We start from the raw sequence: 22,933 nt of genomic DNA, 5'->3' as shown, positions 1-22,933 counted from the left end.
ATTTGTTCATTATAATTACATTCTCCTAAATAAATCATTGTGTATAATATTCGCGTATCACTCACGTTATCTGATCTGCTCTACTTTCATAGAAATTCACTACTTAAGATTAGACTGATTATTACGAAGGCTATTATTCAATATTATTCAATAAGGTTTCCTTTGTCCCTTTAACAATAAGAGGTGGTGCCCTTAAGAACTACATACTTTATTATAAATTAAGTATTGCTCATCTTAAACGAGCAAACCCCGCTACATATTGGAGCCCCATGCGAGGCTTTGAAACAGATTGAAATGAGCGATCTATAACGGAGATACATTTTCCGTCTGAAACCCACCCTCCCACCCTTTTGGTTAAATTAACGTTCCGTTGTATTTAACTATTCCCCCAGATAGCTACGGGTTTAAACACTGTTTGAATACCGTGCTGTGTACTGAGTGAATTGGCTTTGTCATAAACAATTGGCTGTTTGTGTTGTAACTAACTAGCTTAGGAAAAGCTAGACTTGAGCGGAGGTACGCGCGTGCGCAGTGACACTGCGACCCGTCTCATTTCATTTTGTAAAATCTACAAGGCAGCGCTTCCAAGAGAAGGCATAAGAACCTTTTAACGAGTCATAAATACTACTTATATTGGTACCATACACGCTTCGAAAAGGTGTATTATAGTAGTGTTGGCCATTTGGGTTGAGTAAATCAACCAAGCAACCGATAAGTTGCCATTGTCTAGTTAGAGGAACATAACAGACATTGATCAGTCCAAAAGGACTTTGATTTTGAAGGAGACTACGCAGTCCTCTACTAAGCTATATGCTTCTATTTTGTTAAACAATTGGGAATTGATTAACCTAGCTTTTTGGAAAAAGCTTCACTTTGTTTTGCATGTAATTAAACATTAATGTTGAATTACATGCATTCTAGAAGTTGAGAACACTCAACTTCTAGAATCAGTAAAGTAACAGTAAAATAATTATTGAGACAGGAGAAGCTGCTTATTTAAGGACATTTTTCTTGTGGTTGTGCGGCTTATATTTCGAAGCGGCTTATAGCCCGGTTTTAGAACAAAACAGAAACACTTTAGGGGGTTATAACACTCTTATAACCCTATTCAATCGATTTTACAAAATCGCATTCGAATTTTAGCCATGTGCGTGAAAGGGATAATTGCACCGCCCGTGTAGCCTAACTAAAGGCGGAACCAATTAATACAGACATTGTTTCACTCGCTCTGCCATTTCCAGGCTGCCGTGAAATTAGCTAGTGTTGGCTTAAGAAGTTTGTGAGCCTCGCTTATACGCCTAGGGTTGCCACCTTCTCACAACTCAAGTGGTCATATCGTTATAGCTGAATACCCAGCTACGATAATAAACATAGGCCAACAAAGTTTGACAGTGAGACCACAAAAAAAAGGCTTTTAACATCAGTGGACCAGAAGTAGTAGTGTGCAGTATTGAAGCATATCAAGCCTACTTCCTTTTATAAGTGTACTTCTTATAACGCGGGGGGTATCTGGAGCTGCCTCCGCCATTCTTTCAAATCGACTCTCAGCCAAGAGACCCGCCCTCCTCTGACTCTGATTGGCCGTGAACCTGAAAAAAAAACGAACAAACCAACAATGACAGCGAGTATTACCAAATCAGGGTCAGAATAGAACGAGTCTTCACAGAATTCGGGTGGGATGATTTGCATGGGATGCTGCATTGAAGAAAATACGGGACAAAACCCGTCCCGTATTGATTCAAAACGGGACGCGCTATTTCATTCTCAAATACTGGACGATTCCGTATTTTAAGGGACGGGTGGCAACCCTTACGCCTCAACTCTTCGATAATGTTTAATTTACATTTCTCTGTAGCCTATAAATACTGCAGACTGAACCTAGCAGCAGTCACTTTGTATTCACATTCCCTCGTGTTTAAAGTAAATAGTAAATATTTAAATATTAAAAATGCCTCGCGATGAATCTGTAGTTGCGCCATCATCTTCTAGAAGATCTTATACAAATTCCAAGAAGCTGGACATTGGATGTAATTGCTAAAAAACATTAACTAGTAAATTAAATGTTTGTAATGTTTATACAATACACTAAACAATTCAGGGCTCGACATTACAGTAAGGATTGTCCACTTGTCCCGGACAAACCACACTGGTCAAGTTAAAACTCAAACTAAATTAAATGTTACTTCACGATATGTGCCACTCATTACGTCTATTTTACAGATTTTATTTACCGAATTCTGCATTAGCAAAACACAAAAAGTGGCTTCGTCCCAAGATCACAGACCGTGCAGCTAATTTAATGCTCAATACTTGAACGGTGGGCTTATTACTTGAAAGAGGAATTAAGTCGTCTCACTTACACTAGCAGGGCTTGGAAATACAGTGACTTGCTAAAGGCAAATGGATGGAACATAACATTTCTTATCGTCCTTGGTGCGAATGGGCCTTTAGTGTCCCCACTTGGTATTCTAAGCTCTTTGCTCCAAGCCACTATGTGTCACTGCTGTTACCTAATCAAAGAGAAGAAGAGTCATGTGATCAACCCATGATCAAATGCGGAAGTTGCATTTTGAGTTCTATGAAGAACCGTCTCATTCATAGTAAAGAGATAACCAGCTTTTATTGGAGTTATTGATCTTTGCCATGGACGGTTTGGCCAAAACATCGCATAGCAGCACCTCTTGTGCAGCGCCGGATTTCAGAGGGTAAGAAACCCATCAGATAACGGGATAATCTGTTGACAAACGCAGGTGTTCCAGCTCCTTACAAGTGCTTTTGTATCTTTACTTATAGAAAATAGAATTAACATTGAGTTGTCTGATTTGCTTATATTTGGTTTGTGCAATCATAGTCCATTATTTAGAACATTATAATTAAAGATTTTAAGTACGTTTTTAAATGCCATTTTCTCATGTCTTTCACGTTCACCCCCAGTAATGAGAGTTCCCTGGCGTCTGCCCTCAAAACTCTCCTCTTCTTCACCGTCCTGATGGTCACTGTGCCCATTGGCTTATACTTCGCATCAAAGGCTTATATATTTGAAGGTAGTGACCCTTCCAGACTAGCATCATTTTGAAAATGCCTTTATAAGTGCAGTGTGCATATTGCCTGCAATCTACAGTCAAGTATTTCTTTGTCTAATTTTCAAAAACAATAAGTCATTGACTGAGTGTCTGTTCAATACCTCTAGGTACAATGAAGATGTCCAATTCAGACAGCTACTTCTATGCTGCCATTGTTGCTGTGCTTGCTGTGCACGTAGTCCTGGCTCTGTTTGTGTATGTAGCCTGGAATGAAGGACCTCCCAAGAGCAAAGGCAAACATGACTAACCTGGAGCCTGCTACACCCCAACCCCGACCACCAGACCATAAGTTAGAGCAGGGGGCAGTCAAACCCCTGCCCCCCGTCCTCACCACAGCTCCCCAGCCCAAACCTAGGACCATCTGTCCTGAAGGGCCCTTCTCTCTGGGAGTCCAGCCTCGGTTGTTTCTCCAGTGTTGACAGGAAGTCCATGCTTCTTGTAGAAAAACGGTTTACCAGTTTTCTATTTAACGGTGACACCTTTGTGTCTCTTTGCTGCTCTCTAGTAAAGGCTGTGACCTCACGTACACCCTGTAATTGAAAGGTGTAGATTGATACACTGTTTAGCTACAGTGGTGGTTAAATGGGAAACCCCTTTGTTTGTTTTTTTGTTTACAACACGTTAATACGGTAGTGATATGATTATTCTGTCTCTGTAAATGTTATTTATGTGACTTGGTATTCCGTCATGACCCGTAAGTCGAGTATTAGAACTGTAGCATTATTAAGATACTCCTGCTGTTTTTTTCTCATTGTGATTCCCTGTGGATATTTGTTTTTCTAGAAAAAACTAAAATGTCTTACTTTACCAAATAATAAAGAGAAAAATATTAGTATTTCAAATTGTTGCTTGCTTTTCCTCTCTTTCATTCAAATATGACAAAATGTTGCAGTGAACAGAACTAAAGGGCATTTAGCATAGGTTGGCTGGAACACAATACAGAGTAAATCATTACTGATCTTTTTAATGTTATGATTTATCAGTCACACAACCTCACCCCAGAAACATCAAACACTGGACAGGCTGGGAACAGGATAGGATCAGCTTTACACTGCATTCCAAATTATGCAAATTATATCTTTCTCTGATTTTCCTAAATAGTCGATTCAAATGACCGTCAGTATAATTTCCAAGTCATCAACCGTTAGGGTATAATTTGAATTTTATTGAACAAACCTCCCAATGATAACAGTATTTTTTTTTTTTAATAACTCCAAATGCACTGTTCCAAATTATTATGCACAACAGAGTTTCAAAACATTTTATAGGTTGTAAAGAACTTGAATTTGCAGCATTAGGTCATATTTACTTCAATCAAAATCTATTTCAATCAAAAACATCTTAACAGGGCAAGTTACTTGTTAACATAGGACCCCTTCTTTGATATCACCTTCACAATTCTTGCATCCATTGAACTTGTGAGTTTTTGGAGAGTTTCTGCTTGAATGACTTTGCACAATGTCAGAATAGCTTCCCAGAGCTGCTGTTTTGATGCGAACTGCCATGAGTTTCTCTCCTTTTATGCCCATAGCAGCAGAATAGAGGTATTCTTTGCAGCATTACATGGTGCATTGTCATGCATGAAGATGATTTTGCTACGGAAGGCAGGGTTCTTCTTTTTGTACCATGGAAGAAAGTGGTCAGTCAGAAAATATATATACTTTGCCGAGGTATTTTGCACACCTTCAGGGATCCTAAAGGGGCCTACCAGCTCTCTCCCCATAATTCCGGCCCAAAACATAACTCTGCCACCTCCTTGCTAACGTCGCAGCCTTGTTGGGACATGGTGGCAATTCACCAACCATCCACTACTCCATTCAGGGTTGCACAGTGACAGCACTCATCAGTAAACAAGACTGTTTGAAAATTAGTCTTCATGTATTTCTGGGCCCATTGCAGAGCAGTGAGCCCAGTCTGCCCAGTCTGCTTGTGAGCATTGGTTAGGGGTGGCCGAATAGTAGGTTTATACACAACTGCAAGCCTCTGGAGGATCCTACACCTTGAGGTTCGCGGGACTCCAGAGGCACCAGCACCTTCAAACACCTGTTTGCTGCTTTGTAATGGCATTTTAGCCGCTGCTCTCTTAATCCGATGAATTTGTCTAACAGAAACCTTCCTCCTTATGCCTTTATCTGCACAAACACATCTGTGCTCTGAATCAGCCACAAATTTCTTCACAGTATGATGATCACGCTTACATTTTTGTGAAATATCTAATGTTTTCATACCTTGTCCAAGGCATTGCACTATTTGACACTTTTCGTCAGCAGAGAGATCCTTTATCTTTCCCATATTGCTTGAAATCTGTGGACTGCTTATTAATGTGGAACGTCCATCTTAAGTAGTTTTCCTTTAATTGGGCTCACCTGGCAAACTAATTATCACAGGTGTCTGAGATTGATTTCAGTGATCCAAAGAGCACTGAGATACAATACCATACATGAGTTTAATTGAAAAAATACATGTTTATGACACTTAAATCCAATTTGCATATTAATTTGGAACGCGGTGTATATCTGCACCACTGGTGATGTGTGAGGATGTTATACTTTGTGCCACCACCAGAGGGCATGCTTTCTTCCAAACTGCTGTCACTTGTGTGTCCTCACTGGACCAGACACCTGCTGTGGGCCAGAGACAAATAAATGGGATAACAAAGTAAGTTTCAGCTCAGTTTTATAAAATAATAAGTGAAATGTTCCAGCTTTTCACTTGTGATTCTGTCACAAAATACAATAACACAAGATCAAATGTGGCATCTAAACATTCCTCTCAACCTCAAGGCCTGCCCACTTACCTTACCCTTCCTCCGGCGTTCCTCACTTCCTGGTACTGTTGCGTAAAAGGACTGGCATGTGAAATAGAGTCTGGCAGCGATGTACATAACATGTTTATTTCTGTTCAAGCACAGCAGTCTTGTTGTTAACAAAGTGACATGTTAACCAACAGTGATGGACCATATTCCTTTACATGCCTTAACTGTGAACATACAGTACTGACTCAGTCAGAGTGCCCTGACACCTGAAAGGGATGTTGCTGTCAAATTGTTATGGAGTACAAGGGTTCTCAGAATGTCTTGTCTGGATTCAGTTGTGAAACTTTATGAATAATTTTGTTTTCAAACATTTAGTCATTTTAGCAGACACTCTTATCCAGAGCGATTCAAATTCAAATATACTGCCATGGCAGATTCCTTCAGATTCCCAGACCATATTTGTGAGACACACAATGTGTGAATGTGGAGCAATAATGGGGTGCATGCAACCAAATAGGTGACCCCAAAATAGTTCTGGAAGTTATTTTTGGGATATCTGGTTTTTACACATTAAGACAGCAAGGAAAGACACAAAACTAGAAAGAAATACTTCACCTATAATAACTTTTTAGGCATGTTTTACCTTTCTGTTGTTAGCTGAGAAATGTATTAATGCGAATGTTCTGCATGATGTTTTAACAGATGGATCTGCTGATGTGTAAATAGGCTAGGAGGTTTAAAATATGCCATGTTAAAAAAGTAACAGAAATGTACCACAGAATTGTATCTAATGAAGATAATACATGTTCAAACCAATATTTTACAGACATCTTTTGTATGTAACTCATAAAGTGTAAAGTCTGTGTTGATATGGAGTAACAAAGAACATCTGAGCTTGAAAATCTGTGTTCTCCGACCATGAAGTTCTATCTGATGGAATAAATATCATCATATACCTTAATCAAAAATGTGAATAAATACAAAAACAGTACAGTACATTCCACTTATACTTTCAAAAGTTCAGTTCCAATAAAAATAGAGGAAGATTTAAGACGTCAAAGATCCAAGACGTCAAACCCAAAGGAATTGTCCTCGCAAAACCCTATTGGCTGCCACAGATAGCATTTTAGCATTCAACATTATAGTGACAGCTGTCACTCCCATTGGAGACTGAATGAGTCAAAGCTCTACCATTTCCAGTGTGTGTGTGTGTGTGTGTGGAGGGGGGGGGTGCTTGTGGTTTGACACCCCAGAATGCTTAAGAGGCAACACTAGACCCCTCGACAGCAACCCTAGACCATCAGCCTTCTCAGATCTTCAGATCATCTATTCTGGTCTTGTTGTTGCTGTGTTTGGCTTGACGGTTGGACTTGACCATGCTGGGTGACCCAGGAGCTGATCCCCCCACACTCCCTGCACCCCCCTTCTTCCCTTTCAGATCCATATCCTCTGGCTTGCTGCTGCTTCTCTCCACCGCCAGGTTATCCTTGTTCTGCTTGTAGGCAGCCTTGCTGTGGTACGGCTGGTAGGCGGAGTCTGTCTCCTCTGACAGGGGAGAGAGGTTGTAGGAGGGCACCGGGGGGTAAGCAGGCTGCACCGTGTGGTGGTGACTGTGGAAGTAGTCGTCGTAGCTGGGCACGAAAGGCACGGCTGTTTCGCTGGGCTCCTTAGTGATAAACTCAGAGGAGACCTGCTTGCGGTGGTACCGGAGGCCCTGTCGACACTTGGTGAAGCCCAGGTGGTACATCTCGATGAGGTTGAGGAACAAGGACAGGCTGGCCACTCCTAACATGAAGATGATGAAGATAGTTTTCTCTGTGGGGCGTGAGATGTAGCAGTTCACGGTGTTGGGACAGGGTGAGCGGTCGCAGGTGTAAAGGGGCTTCAGCTGGAAGCCGTAGAGAAGGTACTGCGCCACAATGAAGCCAACCTCGAACAGCGTCTTGAAGATGATGTTGAAGACGTAGGTGCGCAAAAGCTCCCCCTGCAGGCGGACTCTGCCCTTGTCATCCCTGACGAAGGGTTTCCTGCTGCTCTTAACCTCCACGATGAACTGCTGCTTCTCACTGTTCTGTGCCTGCTCTTTCTCCCTCTGCTTCTGCTTCTCCTCCATCCTCACCAGGTGGAGGATGTGGCCCAGGTAGATCAGACTGGGCGTTGAGACGAAGATGATCTGCAGGACCCAGAAGCGCACGTGCGAGATGGGGAACGTGACGTCGTAGCAGACGTTCTCGCAACCGGGCTGCTTGGTGTCGCAGGTGAAGCCTGACTGCTCGTCACCCCAGACCTTCTCGGCTGCGGCGCTGAGGACCAGGATGCGGAAGATGAAAAGGACGGTCAGCCAGACCTTGCCCACAACCGTGGAGTGCTCCTGGGCCTTCTCCAGCAGCTTTCCCAGCAGGTTCCAGTCACCCATGACTGCAGCGGTAGTAATAGATTACACTTGGGGCTTGAAGACAGGAGGGGAAGGAGAAGAGAAGGAGTATGGGGGGAGAGAATTAAAGATCGAGCTTTGGATTTGGAAGATAATACCTGGGGATAGTATTTAATGCAGAACCTAATAAGTACTGCATGCTGTATACAACTGAACTATATTTTACTCACAAAAGCTTTGATTATACTGGTCTTCGGAGGCAGGTCTGATGTCCGTTGACTGTGTACTTCACTGACTATAAACGACCGACTGTTTCCCCACACCCCTGAGTCAACCTAGCCCTCGTCAGGTAGTGACCCCTTGCACACAGACTCTGACAGGGTTATTTATACTTTAGGGTGATGTATATTTGGGATGTGCGGACAGGAGCATGGCAGGTTCCGGTCCTTGATAGTAAAGCTAGTGTCCCTTTTGCCAGGAGCTGTGGTAATGTGATCCATGGGAGTGGAATAGAATCCAGTTCTGACACTGTGCAAGTAGGAATTAGAAATGCGTCAGTTATGACAGGAGCTAAAACTGCTCTAACACATCACCTTTGACAGATATTCCTCCTGACTTGTGTACTGTAAGGAGTAACAGCAGGAATGTTCTTTTGTCGAGACGTTTAAGACTGAAGTTGAGAAATTAAGATATTATTATTGCACTGTTGAATTGTTTTTGTTTATCATTGATTAAATTAGCTAGCTACTATAATGAAGATGTTATTGATGTACTGTAGTATTCTTTATTGTTCATTGTGCCTGGTAGCTGAGATGTGTTTACTTTGCCAAAATGGATAGCAAATACAAATCATTCCTTGACCCAACTATGGAAATACTATTAGAACAATGCACTTCTGGTCCTTGATCTACTGCTGTACTTTCTACATGCACTGTTAGTCCGTTGCTTTAGATAAAAATGTCTGCTTAGTGAATAAAAGGTTGATATAAATAAAAAATGCACTTTAAAGTGCAGACATTTGCTTACGTATGTGTGATGGAGGTTCACAGGTTCATTTGAATACAAACTGCTATTTACTCCAGGTATGTGATCTCAGCGATTCAAATAGGTTTTGTCCATCACAATAGAATGTACAATATATTTATCTGTTTTTACTCTTTACCTTCAACTGCAGCAGTAGTCTCCAGCAACAGAAAGTAATTTTGTGTCAGTCATTTGTGTCTCTACAAAAAGATTTTTTTTCCACAATCCAATCTATTCCAACAATCACAAAAACCTAACTTCAGATTAACCAATAGACCAGCATAAACAACATGACAATCCTGATGACAACAACTGCTTAGAGTATCCAACTTACACCAATTCACTTCCAGACTCCGTCGGTTTCACCATTGGATCAACCTGCCTCCTTGATCCCTACACCGGACGACAGTTACAAAAAGCATCAGAAACAACGATTCCACCCACCTTGTCAGCTCACACATTTCCAGCAGCGAAGCTCATCAAGTCTTTGTGGCTCCATGTGGTCCCCTCCTCCCCTCCCTCGAAGGCCTCAGCCACAGGCCTCTTTAGCTCGCTCTCCGGCCCGCAGCAATGCCCTTGAATGGACAGGAAATCTGGACCTCTGCAGGCCACAACAACTCTGTTCCACACGGCCGCACTGTGTTGTGCAGTGCCCTTTCTATGTGGGTATGTTTAGGGCTATCCTGAGGTCTTCTCCTGGACTGTTCACTCCTGACCTCCTGCTGTTGCTGCTGCGGCTATGAGACACACTCACGGCCAAGTCCAGCTCCCCTCCCTCCTACCGCCCACTTCACCTACCCTCCGGGGTTAAATTTGGCAACTGGCACACTCTAATGTAAACTGTTAGAGCTGTCTGACTTGCTTGTTACTGAGAGTGACAGGGCAGTTGGCCAGTAAGGTAATCGACCAAGGCGGTCTTGTCACAAGTGTAGCTCCAGAGCTAAATATAGGTGGGGTGGATCTCTCCTATCGCAGAGGGCACCTCTTGGAGAGTAGCAGCAATTTGTGTCTGGAGTCACCAATGACAGGCTCAGAATACAAAAACTCTGGCAGTAGCTAAATGATTAGGGTTGGAATTATTACAGTAAGACATGAAGTTATAAAACCCCCCACAAAAGATCTATTATAACATCATACAGTATAGCTAGTACAAAATCTATTGATAGATCGGTCTGCCTGCCTGCTTGTCTGCCTGTCTGTCAAGAAGATTTGCATATAACTTTGTTTGTGTGCATATAGTCTTCTTCTTATAACCCCAAAACATTATAAAGCACAATGCTACACACATTACACAAATGTAGGTTATAACAGAGATATGTAGGCTGTAACAAATAAAGAAGGAGCTCATAAAAGACTGTAAGGGGGTTTCAACAAATACTTAATACTTCTGGCAAAATACTGTAATCACTTTTCTTGCAGCAAAATCAGAGGCGTCTTTATAATTATGTTTCTGTAACAGAGCACTGGATGAATATATAACAATTTATTTACATCAATAGAGAACTTCAACAGTCCCTTTTCTTGGCTTATGGCTGCCCGAAATGTATAAGAAATAGTCAAAGTGTTGATGTAACCTGTCTATGGAGGTCACAGCAGCTAATTAGGAGGTCTTAACAATATGTTTAAGAAGTAGTTTGTCTACACATCTCAAATCATTCAAATGTAAATTATTATTGATTTTATTTCTTGATATACAACAATTTACATACAGTATATACAACTCTGTTCCCATTAGATTTGAACTGGATTGTTTACTTGATATCTACAGAAAAACCTTCTATTTCCCTCAAACAACAAAATGGCACATTAGTCTGTCTTGTAAACTTGCAAATCAGTCCTACAACCATGAGCATTAGGCATCCATGATTACAATGTTAGTGAAAATCAAAGAATGATAGATGACTCAAAGGATAGGAAAGTTGGGATGGTACAGTATAACAAGGTTTAGAAGAGTTAAATACTCTACATATTATTACAATTCTAGTATATTCTATAAATACTAAATATTTCCATCATTGGAATACCAGTTCTGATAAGTCACTCTGACAATGACAGTGTATTTAGAATTCTTGTCACATTTATGGTTCGCGATTTTTAAAATCATTATCAAGTAAATTAAAGTAAATTGAAAGAGATAAACAAATGTAAGCAGATAGATACCTAGGTGCAATAACAAGCCCTCAGTTTACTAATAGGATATGGAGCTTTCACTGCAACTCTCGTTCTTGTGCCTGCTACACAAAAGCAGCCAGTATGGAAATGTTAGAATGAATCCTCCCTCTAATCTTGCCTATTCATAGGTTGGCATCATGCAGATGCCTCTTTAACAAAGCCACCATTTTAAGGTGCTGAAATAGTGCCGGGCCATGCCCCAGAAGAATGACAAGTTCAAAAGCAGTTCAGTAACATTCCTGTTGTGAGAGATCCAGATATCTTTGATCTTGAAGATTTGGATGTGAACCACCAGAACTGAGACCCAACTTCCACAAAAAAGCTTTGAATATTTAAACTGATGAAATGTTAGCATTTGTTATTCTACACAGTGTAATCTAGGTGTCAATAGTCCTTGTTGGTATAGCCAGTTGGGATTGAACCCCATTAGTCAACAAGCTACATCGTTTTTCCACAAGAAAGTGATTCTAAACCAACTCTCAAAAAACATGTTCAAGTGCTTCAAGTTTCCAGGTTGTGCTGACCTCCATATTTTGTAAACTGCACTTAGGTCTAACTCTATTGCTGTATGAACATCCAACAAGTCATTTAATATTAGTTAAGCAACCCATAAAGTAATGAAGGAATTGATGTACAGTTTTCTTCAAACCAATGACTAAATTAGGTTATACAATGGTTTCCTTGCACAGCACATCATGCTCCTGCAAGTCACTTGGTCAAACAAATGCTGCTCTATCCTATGGGCTTGGTTTCAGTTCCACCCCCAACTGGAGACGATTTTGAGACTTTTTGAAGTCCCTTGGAAAAATGTTCCTCCTCATTCCTATCCAGCATTAAAAGTTTAAAAGGATCTCTCACTTTCCGAATCCTACACCTGGATCCCATTTTCAGACCTGTTACCTGCAACAGTCAGTAGAATGAATGGATGAATTAATGAATGGACGAATGGATGTAATAACAGATATGTAGCTGTAACCATGTTGCCAATGATGTCTTGGACTCTGAGTGGGTTACTGATCGTTATTTGGAAGCAATGAAAAGGGTATGGAGGGATAGTGTTTCAGAAAGCAGAACACCTCTCACCCTTCTCCACAGGGGTCTTTCTGGTCACATTGAACTTAGCCTTGAGAGAATGGTCTGCTATCAGCTGATTAATCTCATTCTGTTTATAGGATGACAGCTTCTGGGTGATCCAGGCTACTTTACTCTCCTCGTCTGAGCCATGGCAGCATCGCATGCAAGCTCGACCAATCAGATAGGCCACCTCTGCCAGGTTTAGGAGCACGCACACCCCAGACACAGACAGCATGAATACAGTGAATATGGTCTTCTCCGTGGGCCTGGAGACAAAGCAATCCACCGTGTTTGGGCACGGGAACGAGTCACACTTCACCAGGCGCACCATCTTAAAGTCGGGGTAAATCAGGTAGAAGATGTAGAGGAAGGTCACCTCAAAGCCGATTCGGAAGATGATACTGATCATGTAGGTCCACCAGAGAGCTCCGATGATCTGGAACTTCTTGCTCTTGATGTGCTCCAGGTCTTTGGGGCTGCCTCTGCCCGTCCTCCTCAGGATCTTTTTGTCAATGTGACGCCGGTGGGCCACATGCATGGCCACCAGCAGGGCCGGGGTGGACACCAGGATGAGCTGCAGAGCCCACAGGCGGATGTGCGAGATGGGGAAAAACTGGTCGTAGCAGACACTGTTGCAGCCAGGCTGCTGGGTGTTGCACGTGAACCCGGACTTCTCGTCACCCCAAACGCTTTCAGCCGCCACCACCAGGACCAGAATGCGAAAGATAAAGATCACGGAGAGCCAAATGCGGCCGATGCCAGTGGAATACCTGTTTACGCCGCTGATCACAGCATAAAAGGACCCCCAGTTCATTTTGGATTCCAGGTCTGGAAGGTTACAAATCAAATGAAACAAAAAGTCAAGGCTCAAGCTAGCACACATGATGGAAACAATTCCAATCCTCACAGTATTAGGAGAGTATGCATTTAATATTCATAATTTTAAATGAAGAAACCCGTGTGATTAATAAGTATCAATAAAGATGAAATTCTATCAAATCCACAATGCATTATTCTCTCAGCAACAAGTTCAAATAAACAGCAATCACTTTATAGGTGGTCGTCAAACCTACACCTCCTGTATTCCGAAAACACACAACCTCAACTACATCTCAAAAATGCAATCCTGTAACCCACAGGTATAATGCAGTAATAACACAGTTATAACACAGCTTCAATGGTTTTAATGCATTTTGTTGTGCCAGTTTACCGGGCTCATCCGGGGGTGCGAGGGGCAGGACCAGGTCCACAAACGAACACCATGAGGTGTAGTCCGGACATGGAGCCAGGTCGATCAGAACGCTACGCGAGACAAGAGCCGCTACATCACCCGGCAGTGCTTTAAGAGGCCGAAGGATGGCCTACCAAGCACGTCACGGGACATACGGTAGCGAAGCCAATGGCGAAACATTTAGCCGAACCACGTGATTGGTTCGCCAAGTATTAATAGAGTACTCCCAAGTTGACCTGGGATCCAGTCCCAGACAGACAGACACTCAGCAACACACAGACTTTCCCAGCAATGGCTCAAGACATGCATCTCATTTGGACCTTTTAGGATTGATAACAGACTTAAAACTTCTATTGTCCTATATGAAGACCGGTAGCTTGATGCTCCTAGTACTTTTGTTGCCTGAATGACAACAAAAGTACATCCAGCTACAAGAAGTTATTGTACAGCTGTTTCATCCCAAAAACAAGTATGGTCTTTGATTTAACTTGTCAGTAAGGTAGCACATCCCTAGGGAGATCACAACTACCAGTTCCCCTTCTCTGCTCCTCGCCAACACAAGTTACCCACAATCATTCACTTTTTAGAATAAGATGCATCATTTAGATTACCTTCAGCTGTGGTGGTACACAAACTGTGTACGAATGTGTAGTAAATAATAACTTATAAAAAGTTTGAATCAAACCAAAGGCCGAAGGCAACTGGGTTTGAGAATACCGTGCGTTGGTAAAATGCTAATCATTCCTCCGCCACTAGCCACTACCCTGCACTGGGGCAGTCATACGCGCTTATATAAACAATTTACATACAATGGCCGCCTTTATTGAGCTCCAACAAGACTCTTTAGAATTCACAGATCAAACGCCTCGATTTCCTCCTACCCCGAGCTGAAGAAAGAATCTGTGTGGACACAATAGGTCTCAGCTCTGCACCAAAGCAACATGATTGTGCTGTATTGTTCTTGGTAGGGCACTGGGCAGGGAAGTGGAGTGTGGTTTTGATGTGGGACAGAGGGCTGGAGAGAAAGAAAGAGATCCAGGGAGAGAGAAGTAGTGAGATGTTTGTGGAATCATTCAACAAATATATTATCTTCTTGGGGATCAAATGTGAATCGTACCAGCTGGACAAAATCATTCAAGACAATCCCATATCCAGTTACACAGCAGATATGTAATCCGACAGGGTTTTTTAAATCCTCAAAAACCTAGATGATCTATATTTATAAAAAGAAGAACATTAGTCTTCCTTGCACAATCAAACGTAGTGTAAGAATGTGGCTAGGGGTGGGTGGTGGAGGTATTGGGGGAAGAGAGGGTCCGGTTCCTGGGTGAGCAGTAGTAAGACAGACCTGACATCCTACTGAACCACCCAGGCTCAGTCATGGGGGGGGGCATTTTTCACATAGATTATTCTGGACATGACGTGCATCATCACAGAAAGAGGGACTTGACCTGTGAGCCTTGTGACCTCACTCATGCGTCAGCTGCTGTCACAGATCCTCCCAGTCCGCTCCTATGTAAGAGAACTCCAGTTTATTCAGACTCAAACTCCCCCGTTTGTCTGGGAAGACAAGCGGTTTACAGTATGGTAGGGAAGCAGCTGGGAGAATAGTAGACTTTTCTGTGGTGCTAGAGTGTGGTGCAGCTGGAGCAGAGTTCAGCTCTCTGTGGTGATTGTCAGTGTTATCAGATGACCTCCAGTCACTAGCTACTGTACTGAGACTGTGTCTGCACTTCTGGCCTGGCTAGGGGAGGACATGGGTAGCTATCTCATTGAATGAAGTAGTCACAAGTGTTTCATGCTTAGTCTAGTTCCTTTCAGCACTTCATTTTGTCATAAATTACAGCTTATTTGCAAAGAACAAAAAGTCGGCTTGGGTATGATTTTCATTTATGCATGCTAGGACCAAATATTGCAAATCAAAACAAAGGATACGTTCCAGTTGCAATTTGTGTCTTTATTACGAAATAAACTTATTTAGATTAATTCGGTCAACATATGCAAGGTGATTTACAACTCAATCCTACAAAACACGCCTACTTTTGTATCTAGCTGGATAGACATCGTATAGATATATAAACTAAGAACAAATGGAAATCCTAAACTGAAGACAAACTGTCTTCAAAAACCATTGCTAAATAAAACAATATCTAATATGTATCGTCAAGGAATGAAGATAAATCAAGAGGATATCACAAAGCAGGAAGTTTCCCAGTTCCCAGATCAATTAATGGATAATTGAGTCCAGGCCAGTGGAATATCTGATGGGATTTGTCATTTGCGTGAAATAATTTCCAGAGCTATTTCTGGTGTTGAGTATAACAGGAGATGAGGTACTTCCCCCAGGCTGCTTCTCGTTTCCTTGTCTGCTCTTGAGCACTACCTTCAACACACCAGCAGATAGGCACACACACACTTTCAGATCACTGTTTTAAATGCATCATTAGCCTGATGGCTGTAACAACTCTGCCCTCTAGAGGATATTAAACCCATTCAAACAAGGGAAAACTGAATCAGCAGAACTGTAATTAAAGTATATGATTGCATGTGTCAGTGTGTGTATGTGATGCCACCTACTTCTCTTGATGCCCACGTTCCTCAGCTTATCATGCTTGGCGTGTCCATTCTGAGCCAATCTCAGTGACAAGGAGGCCCCTCTCCTATAAAAACACACAAGGGGGGCACACATTAACTAGTCTCCCCCTAATTACAAGTCTGGGGAGATATTAACAGGCATCCTTGCATTTCTACATATATAGTGTATGTGTGTGTGAGGGCAGGGTACAACCTCATGGCCCCAATCTTCCCCCTCTCCATGAAGAGCTCCACAAGGACCTTGGCACCTTCCCCATCTCCCTGAATGTAAAGCCTGGCGAACAGGGTCCTGTTCTCCACCATGTCCCTGAACCAACCCACCGCCACCTGGGACCAGGCAGAGCCGTCCGCTGGGGACACCTGGAGGAAGTGGGGGTAGAGACGGAAAGAGGGGGATGTTGAGGAGCGGAGCGAGAACATGCCAGAACTGTTGATTATCGTCCATATCTTATCCGTCTCCTAACGGCCATTCTGGCTCAGAAAATACTTAATTCTTTCATCAAACTTTACAGAGAACAGACTGTGACTGATCAGATGGAAATTAGATTAAATATCCAGGTTGGTTTCACTCTATTTTTAAGCAGAGCAGGAAGGACAAGGCTTTGGGTTTTAAGGTACAGTTGAAAGAGACAGATGGAAGTGTTCTTCAAAGTAAGACTACAAAATAAATCAGTTTGAAAATAAACAAGGACTACAGAACTTTCAATAAATGTCAAACTAGCCCAAGCATCTAAATCCATGTTCCATGGAATAATAAGCATTCGCACCAAGCACTCAAGACGAGACAAATATTTTGCACATAGTTTTACGTCAAAGCATGACCACTCAAAGGAAATGGATGGAAAGCCTCTTACTTTGGCCAGAGCAACCTGGACAGCCTGAACGGGAAGTGAGGTCATATCTGGATGGAGCTCCTTAATGTCCCAGAGGGACAAACAGGAAGAGTCCCCGTAGTCCAGCCTCCTCACCTCCACCTGGATGCTGCTGGAGGTTCTGTCACAGTCTTCTGGGTTGTTCTCTGGGGGGGATATAGACAAAGAGGGATTCAGTTGAGGGGGTTAAAAATGAGTGAGAAAGAAAACGAGGGAAAACGAAAGAGAGGACAGTTATAGAGCAGCTTGGTAGCTTTGATAGCAGAAAAGCCTGTTCCATACCACCTGTAGCCAGTAAATATATTGTGACGTTCTGCCCTCTAGTGGTCGGCCTGAAAGCATACTCACCTCCACACATGCCACAGATCTTGGTGACCTGGGCTCTGCACCACATCTCCTGTGAGGGGAACCAGCTCATCACATAGCTCCCAATATCTGGGATGCTCCGCAGCTCTGCGAATGAACGACTGTCTTTAAGACTGCTGTATGACACAGAAGACAAAGGAAACAGGGAGAGGGGACCAGGAAGAAGGAACACTATGAATGAGTAGCAGAAGTAGGTTTTTAGGAATTAGGTGTTTTTCTGTATGTATTCCCTGTTGTAGGCACAACTTTTGCCTTGTTATAAGCAGATAGTAATGCTTATATTTCTGCAGAGAAATCAAATTATTACATAAATTCTTACTAGAATGCTCCATGGGTAGGACAATTAATGTATGTGTGAAAGGATTCACTGTGCATGCCATGAATTCCAATTCTACTGAATTACCATTAGATGGGGATGTTTCCACCAAAACGTGCAGCTCGCTCTCAAAGCTTTCCCATATACATTTTCCAACTTAATAAAAGCTATTTATTGTAAAAGCCGTCAACAACATTTGCCTTTTGAGTTTATGTACAATAAAAACATCTTGCTAATGATAACTCCACAAAACAAACATTTCATCTTTTTACAACTCAACCAAAGAGACAACTCATTTGTTATATATCTCATTTATAAAACTGTGTGTAGGATTCTTACTAAAAGTGTACGTACGCCCAAAAGCCTAAAATGGCCTACGCACACAAAAATTCAGATTTATAAAACCGTGCGTACGCACACCTGTACGCAATGTTCCCTTTATAAATCACAGATTACCCACAAGTGTGCGTACGTGAACCAGCATTGTACCCCACCCTGAACACGCCCATTTTTTTTAACCATAAATAGTCAATGCAAAGCACCTCATGAATGCTAATCTAGAATCTCATCATGTATGGAAGCAAATCGTTACCAAAATTCTAATGCAAATGCATTTCCAGAAATGCATTTGCATTTTAAGAATGTGGCTAATTTTCTTCTTCAAGAGTGCTCAATCTTTCACTTAATTAAAATGAAAAAGAAATAGACATTTGAGATTTAATTTTCAAAACATGCCCCAGCAAATAGATACCAAAATTCAATTTGAAATGTAAAATTTGAAAATTAAAATGCATTTCCAGAAATGCATTTTCATTTTAAGGACGTGGCTGCAATATTGTGACCACAATTCAAATTCAAATGCATTTCCAGAAATGCATTTTCATTTTCAAGAACTTGGCTGAATAATCATGACCACAATTCAAATTCAAATGCATTTTCAGAAATGCATTTTCATTTTAAGAACGTGGCTGTAAAATCGTGACCACAATTCAAATTCAAATGCATTTGCAGAAATGCAAAATGAACGAAAAAGCATTCTGAGCGGCGCAGCAGAGTGACGTCAGTAGCCGCTCTTCTTCAGCTCCCTGCTGACCGAGCTACCCATCTTGTTCGGTAGGGGGCGGTGTGCACATCTGCATTGCATTACATTGCAAATGTGCCGGAAAATTTATTGAATTGCCGGGTCTTTAGAGGACGTATCACAGACTGAGCAACTTGATCTCAAACAATGACTAAAACAGTGGCAGAGCTACTATTAATGTGTAAATCTGTGACGGCAGAGTATGCAGCCAAGCTCTCTATGACTTGTTCTACTCGGTCACGGGCATCAGACTCAGATATATTATTAGATTCTACCTGCTCAGCTAATTCTAACAGTGTTTGCACAATTTGAGGGACGCAAATGCATTTGAGGGATGCAAAATGCATTTGAATTGTGGTCACGATTTTTCAGCCACGTTCTTGAAAATGAAAATGCATTTCTGGAAATGCATTTGAATTTGAATTGTGGTCACAATTTTGCAGCCACGTTCTTAAAATGAAAATGCATTTCTGGAAATGCATTTTAATTTTCAAATTTTACATTTCAAATTGAATTTTGGTATCTATTTGCTGGGGCATGTTTTGAAAATTAAATCTAAAATGTCTATTTATTTTTCATTTTAATTAAGTGAAAGATTGAGCACTCTTGAAGAAGAAAATTAAAATGCAAATAGGATGATTGATTACTAATTTCATTTATGAGTCAAATAATGCAGCCACATTCTTAAAATGCAAATGCATTTTATGGAAATTCATTTGCATTTGAATTTTGGTAACGATTTGCTTCCATAATCATGACCCTGGCATGCGATTGTTCTTTACGGTGAATCATAGCGCATGACAACTTCTCAGACACTGTTAGCCTATTGGTGGAGCCCGAAAACTCCGAAAATTTGGTGGCCGGTAGTCAACTGTGCCCAGTGATACCGCGAGTCGAGATACAATTTGAAAACAAGCGTTTTGTTATGAACAGTAATCTATTAAAGCCTGGACTGATAACGATGACGTGGAGTGTTGCGATTGCGCAGGAGCTTAACGACTGTATTTCCAGTTTTTGACATATGATGATATATGCACAGTATTAAATAAATATATGTAGTTATACACTGTATTCTGCAGTTATTTAAAAGGTAGGATATGTGATGTTATCTGCATTCCATGCAGTCGGGCATTTCCCCCTCCTGCACTCCGGTAGTGGACAATATGATGGTGAGACAGCGCTGAATTTTTATTTAAAATTTGAGTTGGATTGTACAAGGTGTTTATGGAACAATTATCACTCAGTACAAACGCAAATAACACTGCTGGATTTAATCTTCATGATAATGATGAAATCGAGTGAAAAAAACGTGTGTGAGGAAAACAAAATATATAAATATTACGAGTAATCGTTCTTCCCACATTTACTTTCTGCAGTCTGACTACAGTACGGTCATCTGCGTCGCCGATTCCAACTGTTCCCAAAATGTGCGTAGGCCTACGGGAGGGTCAGAGTTTGCGTGGAGGACCGCACATTCTCCCGTCAAGTTTGTTTTTTATAAATCACAACCTTTGCGTGGAAAGTGGCGTACGCACATTTTCAGCCCCGTTTTGTGCGTACGCAAGCTTTATAAATGAGACCCCTGGTCTTAAGTAATGACCGAACAGATGGTCAAATGACATTTGGCAAACAACATTTAATTGTGCATCTTAAAAGACATACACACAAACATAATCTGGCGAGATGCTGGACTTCATGTTAGGAAACTTACTTTGTGTGGAGGGCTTGAAGCTGCAGGGAGGCATCTGAATGCTGGATGTAGAAGCACCCAGGGCTGACCATGTGACTAACCACCACCGCCATCTCCTCAAACTTCCGTACCTGAAACTTTGGGATGATCGTTTGGCTAGACTTTGGAATGCTGAGGTGGTTAAGTTCTGGACCTCTGAAGAGGTTGACGGAAGATGAGACAGAGCACTTCTGGAAGCTCTCGAGATCTCTGCTGACCTCCAGCCTCGGGTTGGCCTCTTCAGTCTGGAGCTGGCTGGGGGTCAGGATAGCGTTTGTGGTCCTCTCCTCGTGATTTTCAGTACAGGAGATTTGAAGAACGCCTTCTTTCTCTAAGGCGCTACTCTGAGAGGTAGCGTGTCTGACGTCAGTGAAGATGTCTCCCACGTCCCAGAGCTCGGTTTTGGTTGCGATCATGCAGGTGTAGGTCAGAGAACCTCCAGACTCCACTCTCTTCACGGTGAAGACTGGGTAGTGTGTGTCCACCTCTGGGAACGACTGCTTCCTCAACAGGACTTGTGACGCTGCCACTCCTGGCTCCTCCATCTTAGCCTCTCTGGTCTGGTGCTTCATCCCCCCATCCACAAGGGGCTCTGTGGCAGCGGCTTCAGTTCGGCAGAGACTAGAGGTGTTCTGAAAGTATTCACTCCATTCATAGGTGACCTCCATAACATGCTTGTTCTTGGCGTTGGATCGCAGGAAGTGGACAAGCTGGGAGGAAGTCTGCTTCTGGTGCAGCACAAATACGTTGTTCTCCATCCCCTGGCCAGTGAGCACTGAGGGTACTGGTGTGTTGTTAGGGCTACAGACACCTGCATGTTGATAGTTATTTGGCAGTGGTGGGGATGATGATGACTTCAGAATATTGACCTGCGGAGTCGGTGCTGGCTGAAGCGCTACACTTGGTTTAACCCCAATCTGCTGTACTTCTGTCGTTTTCTTCATGCGAACAACGTTCTGTGCTTTGTCATGCTTCCTTGCAATCTCAAAGGTTAAGACTGGTGCCTCAAAGACTGTGCTGTGCTGGGTGGTAGAGACCGTGCAGTGTGTGAATGCATCCTTCGGGAGCAGACTATCAGCCTGGGAGGTAAAGAAGAGCTGGAGCTGGTGGAGGGACAGGGTAGCTCCCAGAAGCTGGACTGCCCCTGTGATAGAACCTGCCATCAGGACATTCTGGAGCATGGGGCCGAACTTCAGTACATCCGGCATCTGGATGCCCCTTTCCCTGGACAGTTCTACCTGGTTGGGAAGTAGGTTTCCCTTTAAAGGGGCTTTAGCGATGCATTGTAGATCTGTTGGTGCAAATTTTTTGGATGTTTATTGAATATACAATGGAAAACAGTGGAAATCACTTATTAACAATATCAGAACCATTGCATTCACTTACTATGGACATACAGTACAGTCAAAAGTTTGGGCACATTTCATGGGAAAATGTGTCCACATTTTTGACTGGTACTGTATGTCAAGTCTTCTGTATTGCTGTATTGTATTACACGGCTATAAAAATACAAATACATTTGTCTTACCAGATGTGAGGTTTTTAAATGTAGCAGAAAGTTGTTGGATTACATGACATTTGGCACACAGAACTTTCAGAAAGTCGCAGCAATCCCGAAGATTGGTTGGCTGCTGCTTAATTAGACAATCTTGTACCTCCACAATGGCCTTTGAAAAAAAAAAACGAGTTTGAGTTAGCCATGCGCCATTTGAGAATAATACAGCTAGTCGATTTTAGATAAGTCTACATTGTAAAATGGCATTTATCTGACAAGATTACTAGCTCATTCTGAATGCAGGGGCATAGTAATAATGCACTCCAACAACTGATATAACGCATAGCTAGCTTCTACACGTTAATTGAGATAGCTCTCATTATACGCCTTGGCATGACAGTAGCTCGCTAACTTTTTTGCCGTCTTTACCCGTTCCGTGAAATGTTTTATATCTCGATCCAGTGCGTTCCTGGTGTTCTCCAATACTAACAGGTTATACATGAGACATCTTTTGACGATATTAAGTAGGTCAGGTGGTGGTGGTAATTGTTGTAGCATTTGTCCAGGCATGGTCAGGCTAAATTGTAGTGCTTTGACTTGCTGGATTGACCGACTGCACTTGTCGTTTGGTTGGCGGGGTTGTCCCTTTTTTTCTGACGTCTTTTTAGAGGGTTCTGCGACTGAGGTGCATTTTGGCTTTATGCACAGTGGTAAAAGGTTGTTTGGGGATTTTTATGAAACTCGATGTAAATGGATCCGTAAAAGGA

At 42.2% G+C, this 22,933-nt stretch overlaps 3 protein-coding genes across 4 annotated transcripts; 1 reads left to right on the top strand and 2 right to left on the bottom strand.

Moving 5' to 3' along the window:
* Window positions 1-2,401: 2,401 nt before the first annotated feature.
* On the top strand, window positions 2,402-3,899 carry LOC136954357 (vacuolar ATPase assembly integral membrane protein VMA21-like). Its single transcript, XM_067247969.1, has 3 exons — window positions 2,402-2,705; window positions 2,935-3,044; window positions 3,191-3,899. The coding sequence occupies exons 1-3, from the start codon at window positions 2,644-2,646 to the stop codon at window positions 3,328-3,330; spliced, it is 312 nt and encodes a 103-aa protein (XP_067104070.1). The 5' UTR covers window positions 2,402-2,643; the 3' UTR covers window positions 3,331-3,899.
* A 2,063-nt stretch (window positions 3,900-5,962) lies between these two features.
* Window positions 5,963-9,984, bottom strand: LOC136953908 (gap junction Cx32.2 protein-like). 2 transcript variants are annotated; one of them, XM_067247377.1, is made up of 3 exons: window positions 9,680-9,984; window positions 8,443-8,740; window positions 5,963-8,287 (listed from the first exon to the last, which is right to left on the bottom strand). In XM_067247377.1, the coding sequence occupies exon 3, from the start codon at window positions 8,252-8,254 to the stop codon at window positions 7,148-7,150; it is 1,107 nt and encodes a 368-aa protein (XP_067103478.1). In that variant the 5' UTR covers window positions 8,255-8,287; window positions 8,443-8,740; window positions 9,680-9,984; the 3' UTR covers window positions 5,963-7,147. The 2 variants fall into 2 exon arrangements, with proteins under 2 accessions (XP_067103478.1, XP_067103479.1); XM_067247378.1 differs by lacking the exon at window positions 8,443-8,740.
* Window positions 9,985-10,898: 914 nt separating this feature from the next.
* LOC136953770 (uncharacterized) lies at window positions 10,899-22,699 on the bottom strand. The gene is made up of 10 exons (XM_067247175.1): window positions 22,596-22,699; window positions 22,200-22,338; window positions 20,654-21,962; window positions 17,528-17,661; window positions 17,162-17,325; window positions 16,501-16,667; window positions 16,290-16,372; window positions 16,014-16,095; window positions 13,692-13,783; window positions 10,899-13,309 (listed from the first exon to the last, which is right to left on the bottom strand). The coding sequence occupies exons 1-10, from the start codon at window positions 22,665-22,667 to the stop codon at window positions 12,468-12,470; spliced, it is 3,084 nt and encodes a 1,027-aa protein (XP_067103276.1). The 5' UTR covers window positions 22,668-22,699; the 3' UTR covers window positions 10,899-12,467.
* Between the last annotated feature and the right edge of the window lie 234 nt (window positions 22,700-22,933).

Source organism: Osmerus mordax, chromosome 12 (genome assembly GCF_038355195.1).
Source record: "Osmerus mordax isolate fOsmMor3 chromosome 12, fOsmMor3.pri, whole genome shotgun sequence".
Classification (NCBI taxonomy): Eukaryota; Metazoa; Chordata; class Actinopteri; order Osmeriformes; family Osmeridae; genus Osmerus; species Osmerus mordax.
The sequence above is the reverse complement of the archived record's forward strand: the minus strand, read 5'-3'. Positions and strand labels throughout refer to the sequence as shown.